The sequence below is a fragment of the Xyrauchen texanus genome, chromosome 8 (assembly GCF_025860055.1).
Source record: "Xyrauchen texanus isolate HMW12.3.18 chromosome 8, RBS_HiC_50CHRs, whole genome shotgun sequence".
In the NCBI taxonomy this organism is placed as follows: Eukaryota; Metazoa; Chordata; class Actinopteri; order Cypriniformes; family Catostomidae; genus Xyrauchen; species Xyrauchen texanus.
Window position 1 is genome coordinate 20022387 of NC_068283.1, and position 14418 is coordinate 20036804.

Here is a 14418-nt window from a genome sequence, read left to right on the forward strand (position 1 = left end):
AATGACGCGGTCTTAGGATCACTTGAGTGTCTGCCGGACCGAACTCCAGGCAAGTGTCGCTGACAGAGAACGCTTGCAGGTCCCCGACCCTCTTGATGGAGGCGAGCGCGATCAGCAGGGCAGTCTTAAGAGAGAGGGCCCTTAGTCCAACTGATTCTAGCGGCTCAAAGGGAGGTCTCTGGAGGCCCGCGAGGACTACCGAGAGGTCCCAGGAGGGGAACAGGCTTGGCCGGAAGGGATTTAACCTCTGGGCGCCTCTTAGGAACCTGATGATTAAGTCGTGCTTACTAACGGACTTGCCAGCTACTGCGTCGTGGTGGGCTGCGATAGCAGAAACATACACCTTCAAGGTGGATGGGGACAGCCTCCCTTCCAACCTCTCCTGCAGGAATAGGAGCACTGACCTAACTGCGCACCTCTGTGGGTCTTCAGCCAACAAGCGCCACTTCAGGGCATAGAGCTGCCTGGTGGAAGGGGCTCTGGCTTGGTTGATTGTGTCTACGACAGTAGGTGGTAGGCCAGCTAGATCTTCCGCGTCCCGTCCAGGGACTAGACGTGGAGTTTCCAGAGGTCTGGATGCGGATGCCAGAGCGTGCCCTGCCCCTGAGAAAGAAGGTCCTTCCTAAGGGAATTTGCCAGGGAGGGGCTGTAGCGAGGACTACGAAGTCCGAGAACCAGGGCCGGGTGGGCCAGTATGGAGCCACGAGTGTGACTTGCTCCTCGTCCTCCCTGAGCTTGCACAGCACCTGTGCAAGAAGGCTCACTGGGGGAAATGCATACTTGCGCAGCCCTGTGGGCCAGCTGTGTGCCAGCGTGTCTACTCCGAGGGGAGCCTCTGTCCGGCCATACTAGAGCGGGCAGTGGGAGGTCTCTTAGTGGCACGCAGTGACCTGAGTCGCTGCTGGCTCCAAAGGAGGAGACGATGGGCGAGTCGTGACGTGGCGGGAGCGTACGCCGCCTTGGCGATTTATGTACGCTACCGCAGTGGTGTTGTCTGACCTGATTAGGACATGTTTGTCTCGAATTAACGAGAGGAACTGTGGCAGGGTAAAGAAAACAGTCATCAACTCTAGACAATTGATATGCCAGCGCAGCAGGTACCCTCTCCAAAGGCCCGCAGCTGCGTGCCCGTTGCAAACGGTGCCCCAACCCGATTTGGATTTGTCGGCAGTGACCATGATGCATCGGGACACCTGCTGCAGGGGCACTCCTGCCCGTAGAAAGCAGAGGTCTGTCCAGGGTTTGAGTGTTTGGCGGCATGCGGGGGTGATTATCACACGGTGCATGCCGTGGCGCCATGCTCGTCTCGGGACTCAAGTCTGAAGCCAGTGCTGAAGCGGTCTCATATGCATCAACCCCAGCGGCGTGACTGCGGCGGAGGATGCTATATGCCCCAGGAGCCTCTGGAAGAGTTTTAGAGGGACCGTTGTGCCTGGCTTGAACTTTGCGAGGCATTTCAGCACCGACTGTGCGCGCTCGTTGGTGAGACATGCGGACATTGAAACTGAGTCTAACTCCATGCCGAGAAAGGAGATGCTCTGAACCGGAGTGAGCTTGCTCTTTTCTCGGTTGACCTGAAGCCCCAAGCGGCTGAGGTGTTTGAGCACCTGGTCTCTGTGAGTACATAGTAACTCTCAGGAGTGGCCCAGTATGAGCCAGTCATTGAGGTAGTTGAGTATGCGGATGCCGGCTTCTCGGAGCGGGGCAAGAGCTGCCTCTACGACCTAGAACCAATCTAGGTGCCGGACGCCTGTTAAGATACACTTTAGCGTGCGCATTTTGCACTTACCTTGCTCCGCGCACCCGGCAGGGGGAGGGTTAGTGACTGAGGACGAGGTCTTATGGTGGCGTCCTCTGGACTCGTCAGAACTGGCCGAGAATTTGGGTACCGCTGCCCCGGTTAAGGGGAGATGCGCTCTCCAATGCAGCGGCGAGCTCATCCGCTTCGAGCTCTAGAGGATAGGCAGGCTGGCTGTGAGGCGAGCCGCTGTTGCCTCGAGCACGGACGGGAGTCAACGAGCGTGCTGGGGAAGGGGTGGTCCGCGGGTCTCTGGTACCCGACGAAGCCACACCCGCTGCCGCCCCCAAATCGCCTCCAGCGCCACTCGCACCGTCCTCAATCCTGTGGGAAGAAGGAGCAATGTGAGGGGCGGCTGGAGTGGCTTGTTCTCGGTTCAAAACAAGTCACGACCGCAACGTTGTCATGGTCATGTTATCGCAGTGAGAACATGAACCATCCACAAACGCAGCCTCGGTGTGATCGGTACCCAGACACACGAGACAACGCCTGTGGCCGTCTGAAACCGAGAGCACTCTAATCCAGGAACTACACAGCGGCGGAACGGCATCTTTATAAAGACGCGTCCTGAAAAGGACGTTCAACGCTCGCTGTGTTTGCTCTTTTAGAGGAAATTACTCTTTTAGAAAAAATCACTCTTTTAAGAAACTCTTTCGAGTTTTTATCTGCACTGTCGAGGCACCCAGGGGCAACAATGCACAGCCGTGCACAGGATAGGAGAAAGCCGCTGTTATGCGCCGTCAAATCCAACAGCATGCAGATCGTCAGAGGAATACACGGGTGTGTGTAACTCGTAGCAGACAGCATACAAGACCATCGGCTCCGAAGAAAATTTCTGAATGAACTCTAGTATTTGCCTCGCCTTTATACCCGTATGTCTGGGGGCGGGGTATGCAAATACTGTCTGCCAACTTCTCATTGGCTTTTTTTCATAGATCAGAGGTATATTCGGTGGCTCAAGAGAGACCCCTAGTGTCGCTTCTCCGACACAACGTGGAGAGAGTGACAGAAAGGGAACTAGAGGGAAGTTTAACAAGTTTTGCAAAAATCTAGGTTCAGGTGAATGTCTTTCCCAGTTAGTCTTTTCAGTTATTAATGAATGATATTTATCTAGTATCATGGAGGTTTGTGTTTGGCTAGCACCTATAGAGAGAAAAGTCTGCTCTCTTCTATATATAAATATAATTTGTTTCAGCTTATTTAAGATGTGCATATCTTTGTCTGTCTGTTTGTATGTGCGTGCGTGCATATGCATTTGTTCATGTCTAGGCAGATGCAATCATGGAAATGTCAAGTGGATCATCTTACTTGCATCATTTTGAATCAAGTCCATCTGCTCAGTGAAGTGTGTCTATTTCATCTCAAGTGTTCACACAAACCACATTTTAGTTTCTACACAAAAAAAGGTCTTCAGATTTGATGATGATTAGGAATTGAAAAAGTGGATTTGAGAATGTTGAATGGATTTGCTCGTAAAGTTAAGGACCTCTAAACCTTTACAGCTATGACACAGTCAGCAGTGCTCTCCACTTCAAAAATCAAGTTAAAATCAAGAATAAAACTGAGGCACTTTCTGCCCAAAACTGAAAAGTAAATGAAAATTCACTTTACATTCTGTTTTTATGCCATTTTTGAGGGCAAGGGCAGGCCATGAGGATGCACGCCCAGCCATGAATCAGGCTAAGCTAATCAGCGGGGAGGGGGATAAAGATGAGCCCAAGGCGCTAGTTCTCGAGAGAGAGAGCCACATGTGGCCGCGGTTTGTGTGTGTGTTTATGTTTCTTTAAGTTATTTTATGTCATTAAAGTTATGTTGACTGTTCTGCTGGTTCCCGGCCCATCCTTTACCCATTACATTGGTACCAAAACCTGGGAAGAAGGAGGGATGCATTGTTGCAGAGTCCTTGCCACTGCCATTTATTTATTAAGTCAGTTCTTTTTACTATTGCGTAATGAATTGTGTTATATTTGCTTTTGATATTGTAAATACAAACTATTAAAAATGCTTCCTAAATAATACTTAAATTGATTTTCTATGGTTATTTCACTTTCTTAGTGATATAGTGTCTATATGATCTATTTAATTTACATATCTATAAACGTTATTTTGGGAACCAAATTAAAACTATAACACCATGCCTTGTGTGAGGAACAGATTGAAATTTAAGATGTTTTACACTATAATTATTTCCACAGAAGGGTGGAACACATCCTTCAAAATACATTAGAGTTGGGTGGGAGAACAATTCATTTAATGAACAATGTAGATGCTCTACTGCAAACACCTCCATGTGCATTATTACATTAAAAACATTTTTGTAAAATTATTTTTATGTGGTTCATTGTACTGTACATATTGTGACAGTCTCCTGGCAAAGAGATCAGCAGGGGTGTAAAGTAATGAATTACAAATATTCACGTTACTGTAATTAACTACTTTTTTCCCAAGAATTGTACTTATTTAAGGAGTCTAAACATTTGATACTTTAACTTGAGTACATTTTAAGTGCTGTAACTGTACTTGTTCTGTGATATTTTCCCACCGCCTGTGTTCACTACTTCCCTGTCCTGATTTTAATTTTATCTATCAACATGATTGGCTAGGGAGTCTCGTGACTCCTGTCAAATCAAATCACACGTAAAAAACTTGATCAGCAGCTGCAGTTCTGGCACCAACTGTGGAGAATACCTCAAGCACAGTTTACAGCTGAACATAACAGGCAGCACCTGGAAAGGATTTTCACAGTGAAAAAGGCCAATTGCTTGATCATGTCATGTGAGTTTAACTTGCTCAAACCATATATCAGCATTAATCCTGACTCTAATTTGAAGAAACATATCGAGATAAATTTCATTTTTCTGATTACTAGATTATGTGTGTCTATAATATAGCCTGTAAATTAATTATCTATCACTGAGAGTATTGGGCTGCTGTGAGAGATTAATGCAATGGTATTAAAAGGGCAGGGCAATAAAGCTATCAAGATGTTTATCTGAAAAAAGAGAGATGTCCAAATGTTTTAGTTGTTTTATATATTTAGACTATGTTATACATCTAGAACAGGGGTGTTCATTACAACGATCATGATAGCAAGAGCACCACTGGTTGGTTGATCTAGATGAAATATAAAAGACTGACTATTTATTTCCTGATGTCTGTAGCTGCGCGCTGTTTGATTGACAGGTGGCTAATTTTTGTGCGCCAATGATCAAATACACTTTACAATACAAATGCAGTCATTTGTGTCTAAAATGAATTTAAACAGTGGGACAAAAAGTGTGTTTGCATCAAAATGTTGGACTTGAAGTGTGCATGTAACCGAATCGAGCACTGTTTAGTAGGCAATGCCATATAAAGGTTAGTAATCAAACAACATTAACAAGGAGACGAGAAAACCACTCACTACTTTTATCTAAATAATTTGAGTAGCTTTAGAAGTATTAATGTAATAGAATAAAACTGTGAATTTTTTATTAATACTGACCCCCAGATGTTGAGAGTGTGTTATATATTATTTAATAAATATAAGAAATGACTAGGAAAGTAGAGATGATAAAATAATTTATAATTATGCGTAGCCTTTGTGAAGGTAGAAAAGTATCAACATTTCTAGAGCAATACTTCAGAAGAAAATTCCACCAGTCACAAACTTCAGAAAATTGTGCATTATGCATTAGATTGAAATAGCACCCACAATTAAATAGCCAGGCAGATGCATGCAGATCTCAGAGCTCTTGTCACTCAAAAGTGAATAAGAACAGACATTTTGAGTATGGGGAGGGGGTGGCGTTTTTGTATCTGTTTGTGTACACTGTATGTGTGACTCAGTTGAAAATTCTAGAAAACTTTAGAAAATGAAGCCAAGCACATAAAAGTTCCTGCAAATGTTCACTTCAGAACAAAGTGTGGTTTTGGTCTAAATAAAACTGTTAGCTATTGCAATGTCCAGGAAAGCATACACACCTTTATTTATTTATTTAATTTTTCCAATTTGTTTGTTGTAATTTGTTTCTCCAATATGGTTGTTGTTTTTAAATCTCATCGTATTTTAAACATCTAACTAGAATTTCCACTATACTTGCAGTCAATTTTATTTGGAGACATGATTGTGATGTCAGATCACAAATAGGCTTAATCATTACAGGGCCTGAATCATGAACTTGTGATAGGTTTGGATAATCAGGCACGTGAGCTCTAGTCCACTGATGGACTCTGCTGTCTTATTGTCCAGATGAATCCTTCTCCTTCATCAGAACTTTCAGACAGTTTGACTGTTCATGTCCTTTTCTATTCTTTTACCCTCGCAAGTTCTACTCAAATTTTAATGAAAGAGGTATTTTTACACCAGCTGCTGTCAGCGTTATTAGTCTCCTCAACTTTTAGACAGCGTGAGAGATGATCTGGAGAAAACTGTCATTTCTGAAACTCAGATCTAATAAGACGAGAAGGGTAAAATGATGTAGCCTGGATATTCTCAGATCAGTTCTGTTCTCATCAGACTTTTTTGATATCTTACATATACAAATTTGGAATAATAGGACATGATTCTCTTTAGCTGTTAACATCAGTGTTTATGCACCTGATCAATTCATTAGTAAAGACAGAATACCTACCATTTTAAAAATATAACATAAGTGATGTGTTCTATGATCACTATGTCCATTTGCTTATATACAGCATATACTAATTCAGCCATCTATATATTTAAGCATATTTACAGTGCTCACAGATGCCAATACGTTCCAACAACACTTTCAATTCTGTTACATGTATACAAACAGGCCTACCGTGAACACCAAAAATCTTACTCCAAAGCACTCACCATAGCCAGGTCTCAATATTTTTCACATAAAATTTCAAACTGCACTGGAAATTCAAGACAGTTGTTTGTATCAATAAATTCTCTTCTTAAACCTCCCACTCGTGCACATGCTGACATCAGTTCAGACCAGTGCAATAAGTTTATGGACTTTTTCACCAACAAGGTAGCATCAATCCGGAACAACTTCTCTGCCACAGTTCCACTTTCCTCCAAAATCAGTCTCACAAATCATTAAACACATTTTCTTCCTTCTCATGCATTTCTCAGACAGAGGTGGAGAGGATCATAAAGGGCATGAGAACCTCCACATGCTCACTGGACCCTCTCCCCACACCATTATTAAAATCCAACATTACAGCCATCAGTCCACTGATCACAGTAATCCTCAATCAGTCACTCAAATCCGGTCAGGTTCCTCCAGCTCTCAAAACTGCAGTCATCCGTCCACATCTAAAAAAGCCGTCACTTGACCCTGAAATCCTGGCTCATTACAGACCCATTTCAAACCTGCCATTTTTGTCTAAAGCTCTGGAAAAAGTTGTTGCAGCCCAACTTCACAATCACCTTCACATCCATAACATATACAAAAAATTTCAGTCTGGTTTTAGAGCAGCACACAGCACGGAGACAGCTCTGGTACGCGTCATGAATGATCTACTTATGACTGCAGACTAGGGCTCACCATCTCTTCTCCTCCTACTGGACCTGTCGGCTGCCTTTGACACCGTGGATCATAACATCTTGCTCCATCGTCTCCAGTTTGAGGTAGGACTCTCGGGGACTACACTACGCTGGTTCCAGTCATACCTCACAGGCAGGTCGGAGTACAGGTGAAACTCGAAAAATTAGAATATCGTGCAAAAGTTCATTAATTTCAGTAATTCAACTTAAAAGGTGAAACTAATATATTATATAGACTCATTACAAGCAAAGTAAGATATTTCAAGCTTTTATTTGATATCATTTTGATGATTATGGCTTACAGCTTATGAAAACCCCAAATTCAGAATCTCAGAAAATTAGAATATTACATGAAATCAATAAAAAAATACAGAAATGTCGGTCCTCTGAAAAGTATAATCATGCATATGTACTCAGTACTTGGTTTGGACCCCTTTTGCATTAATTACTGCCTCAATGCGGCGTGGCATGGATGCTATCAGCCTGTGGCACTGCTGAGGTGTTATGGAAGACCAAGATGCTTCAATAGCGGCCTTCAGCTCTTCTGCATTGTTTGGTCTCATGTCTCTCATCTTTCTCTTGGCAATGCCCCATAGATTCTCTATGGGGTTCAGATCAGGCGAGTTTGCTGGCCAATCAAGCACAGTAATGCCATGGTCATTGAACCAGGTTTTGGAACTTTTGGCAGTGTGGGCAGGTGCCAAGTCCTGCTGGAAAATGAAGTCAGCATCTCCATAAAGCTTGTCTGCTGAAGGAAGCATGAAGTGCTCTAAAATGTCCCGGTAGACGGCTGCGTTGACTCTGGACTTAATAAAGCACAGTGGACCAACACCAGCCGATGACATGGCTCCCCAAACCAACACAGACTGTGGAAACTTCACACTGGACTTCAAGCATCTTGGATTGTGTGCCTCTCCATTCTTCCTCCAGACTCTGGGACCTTGGTTTCCAAATGAGATGCAAAATTTGCTCTCATCAGAAATGAGGACTTTGGACCACTGAGCAACAGACCTGTTCTTTTTTCTGTAGCCCAGGTAAGACGTTTGACAGTTGAAGCCCATGTCCAGGACCCGTCTGTGTGTGGTGGCTCTTGATGCAGTAACTCCAGCCTCAGTCCACTCCTTGTGAAGCTCCCCACACATTTGAATGGCCTTTTCCTGACAATCCTCTCCAGGCTACGGTCATCCCTGCTGCTTGTGCACCTTTTTCTTCCACACTTTTCCCTTCCACTTAACTTTCTATTAATGTGCTTTGATACAGCACTTTGAGAACATACAACTTCTTTTGCAATTACCTTTTGAGGCTTTCCCTCCTTGTGGAGGGTGTCAATGATGGTTTTCTGCACAACTGTCAGGTCAGCAGTCTTCCCCATGATTGTGAATTCAACTGAACCAGACTGAGAGACCATTTAAAGGCTCAGGAACCCTTTGCAGGTGTTTAGCTGATTAGAGTGTGACACTTTGAGCCTACAATACTGAACCTTTTCACAATATTCTAATTTTCTGAGATTCTGAATTTGGGGTTTTCATAAGCTGTAAGCCATAATCATCAAAATGATATCAAATAAAGGCTTGAAATATCATACTTTGCTTGTAATGAGTCTATATAATATATTAGTTTCACCTTTTAAGTTGAATTACTGAAATTAATGATCTTTTGCACGATATTCTAATTTTTCGAGTTTCACCTGTATGTGGCTTTAGGAGAGTCCCAATCATCACCTCACACGGTCAGCTGCGGAATGCCACAAGGGTCTGTCCTCGGTCCGACCCTTTTCACCATCTACTTACTACCCCTTGGTCACATCATCCATAAACATAAAGTTTCATTCCATTGTTACGCAGACGATACACAATTATACATAAAAATGGACTCCTCACTCCCCTCAGCACTGCCGTCTGCACTTCAGGTTTGCCTGGAGGAGATAGGGGCATGGATGTCTGACAACTTTCTTCAATTAAATAGCAGTAAAACCGAAGCATTCTGATCGGTACCCCACACCAAACCCAGTCCTCCTCCCTCAGCAGTATATTCATTTTTGGTCATCACACCGCCCTGTCTACCTCTGTTACAAACCTCGGAATCAGATTTGACTCAAATCTCACATTGGACAACCACATCCGCCACCTCTGTAAGGTCTCCTTCCACCACCTTAAAAACATTGCCAAACTCCGCCCTTCACTCTCCCAACCGGATGCTGAGAAGTTGATCCATGCCTTTGTCTCCTCCAGGTTGGACTACTGTAATGCCCTCCTTGTCGGGATCCCTGGCAGAAACCTGCAAAAGCTTCAGCATATTCAGAACTGCGCTGCCCGGGTCCTGACGAGGAGGCGCAAATACGATCATATCACACCTGTCCTGAAATTCTTACACTGGCTGCCTATTCAACACAGAATTCAATACAAAATCTGTCTCCTTACCCATCAGTGCATACATGGAACTTCCCCTGCCTACCTCACTGAACTTCTCACACCACAAAACGCCACACGAAACCTCCGCTCCTCTACCTCTACCTACTGCCTATACCAACCAAGGACTAAACTATTCTCTATGGGAGACAGGACCTTTCAGGCAGTCGCCCCACGGCTCTGGAATGCCCTCCCAGAGACCCTAAGGGTTCCACAAACTGTGGAGGTTTTTAAGAAGGGCCTAAAGACATTTTTATTTCAAAAGGCCTTTTAACTTTCATGATTTTTATTTTTTCTTTGTGGTGTTTTATTGCTATTTATTGATTTTGTGATATTTGTCCTGGAACTGTGTTTAAATTATTTGTTACTGTAGCACTTTGAGATTTAGTTGAAATGTAAAGTGCATTATAAATAAAATGTATTATTATTATTATTATTAACACTTCCACCTTTGGCCACTGGGGGCAATGATTCAAATTTGAATAAGTACAGACCGATTTCAGCAGCAAAACCTTCAACCTACTGTTGCCGAATTCACAGTGTAGCCTGTCTGCTCTTGGACTACAATTTGTACTGTGCTGAATGAGAATATTTTATAATCCGCATTTGGTTGGATAGTCAAAATATAATTTCTTTCAGTTTCAGTGTTGGCGTAGTTACTGCATTTTGGTTTTGTAGGGCAGTACTGCTCTGCTAATTTCGTCCCTCACATCTGTCCTCTGGCTGTCTGTATTTCATTCCCACCTTTAAACTGTCAGTGTGTCCCTGCAATATGTCACTTGGCAGCAGAGGTGCAAGAACCATATATGCAAGATGTGCAATGCATAGGGGCAACATGTAAAGGGGGGCACCAGCGGCTCACTAAAGGTGGTGCAATTGTTCTCCTCGAACCCCCCCCCCCCCCACACACACACAACGCTTATTATGGATGACACCCCCTCGCTTGAAAGATACATGGGGCACAAAACTGAAGTATTAGAATTGTATTAATTGGTGGAATTAATTAAATCCATGTTTTGATGGAAGTTGTTTCTTCATTATTTTTATGTAAGCTAAAGATCTTCAAGAAGTACACTGTGTTCATCCAATGAGTTAATGAGTTTGTCTTTGTCGTATAAGTTCTCTCTCTACCACTGGCAAAATGTGATTGTCATTAAACATTTCAATAACTGACTTAATTATTCTTATTCGACAGTTCAGACTTTGGGTTTTAAATTATTAATTCAACATTATGCAAGTAACACAATGATTATGTGCTTAAAAACCTCACAAAAGTGTAGTCTAAATTATGAATATGGGTGAGTTCAATACAAGTTAAGCTCAATCGACAGCAATATATATATATATATATATATATATATAAATTCTGGGCTACAGTGAGGCACTTCTTTTGTAAGTGAATGGAGCCAATCCATAAATGTTAAAATACTCACTGTTTCAAAAGTATAGCCACAAGACGAAAACATTTTAAGTGTTACCATGATTTTAGTGTGATAAAATCACTAACCTTTTCTGTGTAAAGGTATATCTAATTTTACAACTTCGTAGCCATGATGACATAACACCATAAATCCTAAAATGACAGTAAAACAATGATTTAAACAACTTTACATCTCAAATACAGTTTTAACATAAGAAATTGTGTTACTAACGATCCAAGTCCAAAAAACAGACACTGATTTGTTGCTTCAGAAATAGAATTTATTAATTTTAACTAGAAATAACAGAGGGCTTACCCAACTTGTACGCATGCACTTATTATAATCGTTGTGTGTATTTGTGACATTACTAAGTGTGTGAATGAGACACACTAGGTGACTATTGCCACCAGTAAACAGCTAAATAATTAAAATCAAAGTATTCGAGTTAGAGATTTGTGCTTTTTTGAAGAAACAAAATCAGATAAATCAGCTGATATAAATTCCTTCTCTCATGCTTTCTAACAGTTCTACCTCCTGCAAGTTGTCTTTCCAATGCAATCATTCACTTATTATGCAGTCAGGAAAGCTTCTTACCAAAAGTCCTCTTTCAGTTCATAACAAAACATTTTTTGCTCCTAACCTAAATCTTGATCATGGTCAATAAACATTTATAACTGGTCTCAGATTAGGAGGAATTTCTAAATGCACTTTCATGTTAACGATCTGCATTCATCCTCCGTAATTTAGCAGGAAGGTTGTCTTCTGGCCGGCCTCCACTGGAGGACATATTTGTGTGTGAAGGGGCGTGGGTGTGTGTGGGGATGGCTGCAGGGGTGGGGGGCAGACTCCTCTGGTGGAGATCTCCAGTGGACATGGCCATGGTCTGGAATCCCACCTTGATGGCTTTGAGGTGGAATTGTGCCTCTCCGTCACCCTGGTCAGGACTGGATCCAAGGCGCTGCAGTTTGAGAGGAAGGTCCCCTGTGCTCGAAGCTTTTTCTGATGGCTGGGAGCTCAGACGCAACACCTTCCTCTGTAGATCCTCCCTGCCATATGAGCTCATTTTCTGAAGTTTATTGGGAAGTTTGCAATAAGCACTACCACTTCCTGGACCGGCCACTTCATCACCTGCTTCCAGGCAGTCTACGGAGAACACTCGCTCACGGTACGGAGTAAGCAGGACAGAGGAAAGCGAAGATTTCTCCTCATATTCTTTCACGCTGTAGGGTGGTGTGGGGACCTCAAAGTTGCTGTGGAACTGTGAGTAGTCCACCCGAAAAAAACCCTCTTCCAGAGACATGACAGGCAGGAAACGGTGACCCCACAACACTTCATCTTCTGTATATGAAGTACGTGCCTGACATGTCATACCTAAAAGAGATGATGTATAATAAACAAGCATTAGCAAAAGGTTTACTGTCAAAACGTGATTCAGTTGTCAGCTTTGCCTGTATGTTACTTGAAGATGAGAATGATTTTCACTGTCCCATTCCTCTCTCTTCCCCCGGAATCTGATTTACTGTCACATGTTTGTGTTCATTTTCATGTTTTCAGGTTTTGATTTTCATGTGAATATCTTATCTTGTCATGTGACCCTCATGTTTCATGTGTTTTTATTTTAATTGGTTTTCAGTCATTGGGTGATTTTCATTTCTGAAATTGTGCATCTTTTTTTCCATTCCTTGCTTTCTTTCCTCGTTTCCTTGCTCCAACAATTTAGGAAATGAGGAAGGGATGGAAGGAAAGGAAATGAGGACAGAGGAATTGAAGGAAGATGTTTTTGTAAAATGGAATGTTCTGCTCACTCATGCTTCTTTTCAGAGTGCCGTCTCTGCGCTGCAGAATTACATCGGAGCACTTTCCATTATATTATTGAAACATGATACATTTATATTTTCATTATAAAACCTAATAATTCAAGAAGCACAGTTAAAGTATGTGATAATTATGGTTTATTTAAACTGCAATGGTGAAGCATGAATGAAAACTGTTGTTTCAGATGTGAAGGGGGAGGAGAATTTGAATTTGCGTCAGGTGTTGTGACCAAAAAGTCTTCAGCATAGGAAGCTCCTGTATTTCTTTGCACAAGCTTCCTCGGTAAGCTTCCTCGGTCCTCCATCCTCCCCTCCTCGTGGAGCATTTAGTGAATTTATACGTCCTTCATGATTGTGGACTTTGACTGGTTTCTGGGTCACAGGCTCGAGGACGGAGGAGTGAGGAAACGTGGAAGCAAAATGAGAAGCACCCATAGTCATGTTACCATGTTCATTAGTCTTGTCTTCTCATTGGTTTGTTTATTAGCCTGGTTATCAATTATGTTATGTCATTGGTTCATGTGTTCATTGTATTATCATCATGTTATTAGTTCAGCCTTGTTATTGTTTATCTTGTTACCACAGTCTGTGTATTTATAGCCCTCATGTTTGTCGAGCGTTGTTTTTGCTTCTAGTTCACGATTTGGTCATAGTCAAGTCAAGTTAAATTCATGTTTTCTTTCATGTGGATTTCACTTTACATAATTAAACTGCTCTTGGGCTCTTTTCATCTACGGATTCATTCTCGTTCTGTTCCTGCTCAACGTTACATTTACATACTCTCAGTACATAATGTGTGTGTGAAGGTCAGGCAAGGAAGAGTTTTAAGACTACTGCAGCCATAGTTCAAACAGGGGGATGTTGAGTGATCCATAAACACTGCCATGCTCTTTTGCTGGTGAACCTGGCCACAGAGACAATGAAAGTGAATGATGACTGAGGCCAACATTATTTAGTAGAAAAAAGTCATATGGGTAATTAAGAACTTGAGGGTGATTAAATTATTCTTTTTTGGGTGAACTAATACTTTAAGCTGCACTTCCGTACCATAATTACCATCTGTGTTACAAAAAGGCTGCTGTTTAAAAAACAAAGCATTTATGCATATAATTAGCTGATGACAAAATAATAATCATTTAATAGCTTGCGACTAATTTGTAGCACCTAAAATAGAAAGAGAATACGTTTTAGTTTTAAAACATGAAGGATGGAAATCACAATAAATCACTCTCTGAGTGTTTTTTTAATGGCAATAAATTATGCAAAAAAAAAGTGTATATATATATATATATATATATATATATATATATACACACACACATAAATACATATATAGAGCAGCAAGCGGCAATCTTCGGGGTCCAAGCAGATGTGAAGAAATAACCAAAATAATCAGAATTGACAGAAATGACCCAGTGGATGACAAATAATACTGTTATGAATGAGGCAGCGAAGGCAGACGAGGAGATGCGGT

General features: G+C 42.1%; 1 protein-coding gene across 1 annotated transcript in view; it reads right to left on the reverse strand.

Moving 5' to 3' along the window:
* Positions 1-11397: 11397 nt before the first annotated feature.
* Positions 11398-14418, reverse strand: part of LOC127648088 (G protein-activated inward rectifier potassium channel 1-like) — a 34713-nt gene continuing 31692 nt past the window's right edge. Inside the window, exon 3 of the mRNA XM_052132695.1 lies at positions 11398-12501. Coding sequence (XP_051988655.1) covers positions 11846-12501 — 656 coding nt within the window. The 3' untranslated portion in view covers positions 11398-11845. The remainder of the gene's footprint in view (positions 12502-14418) is intronic.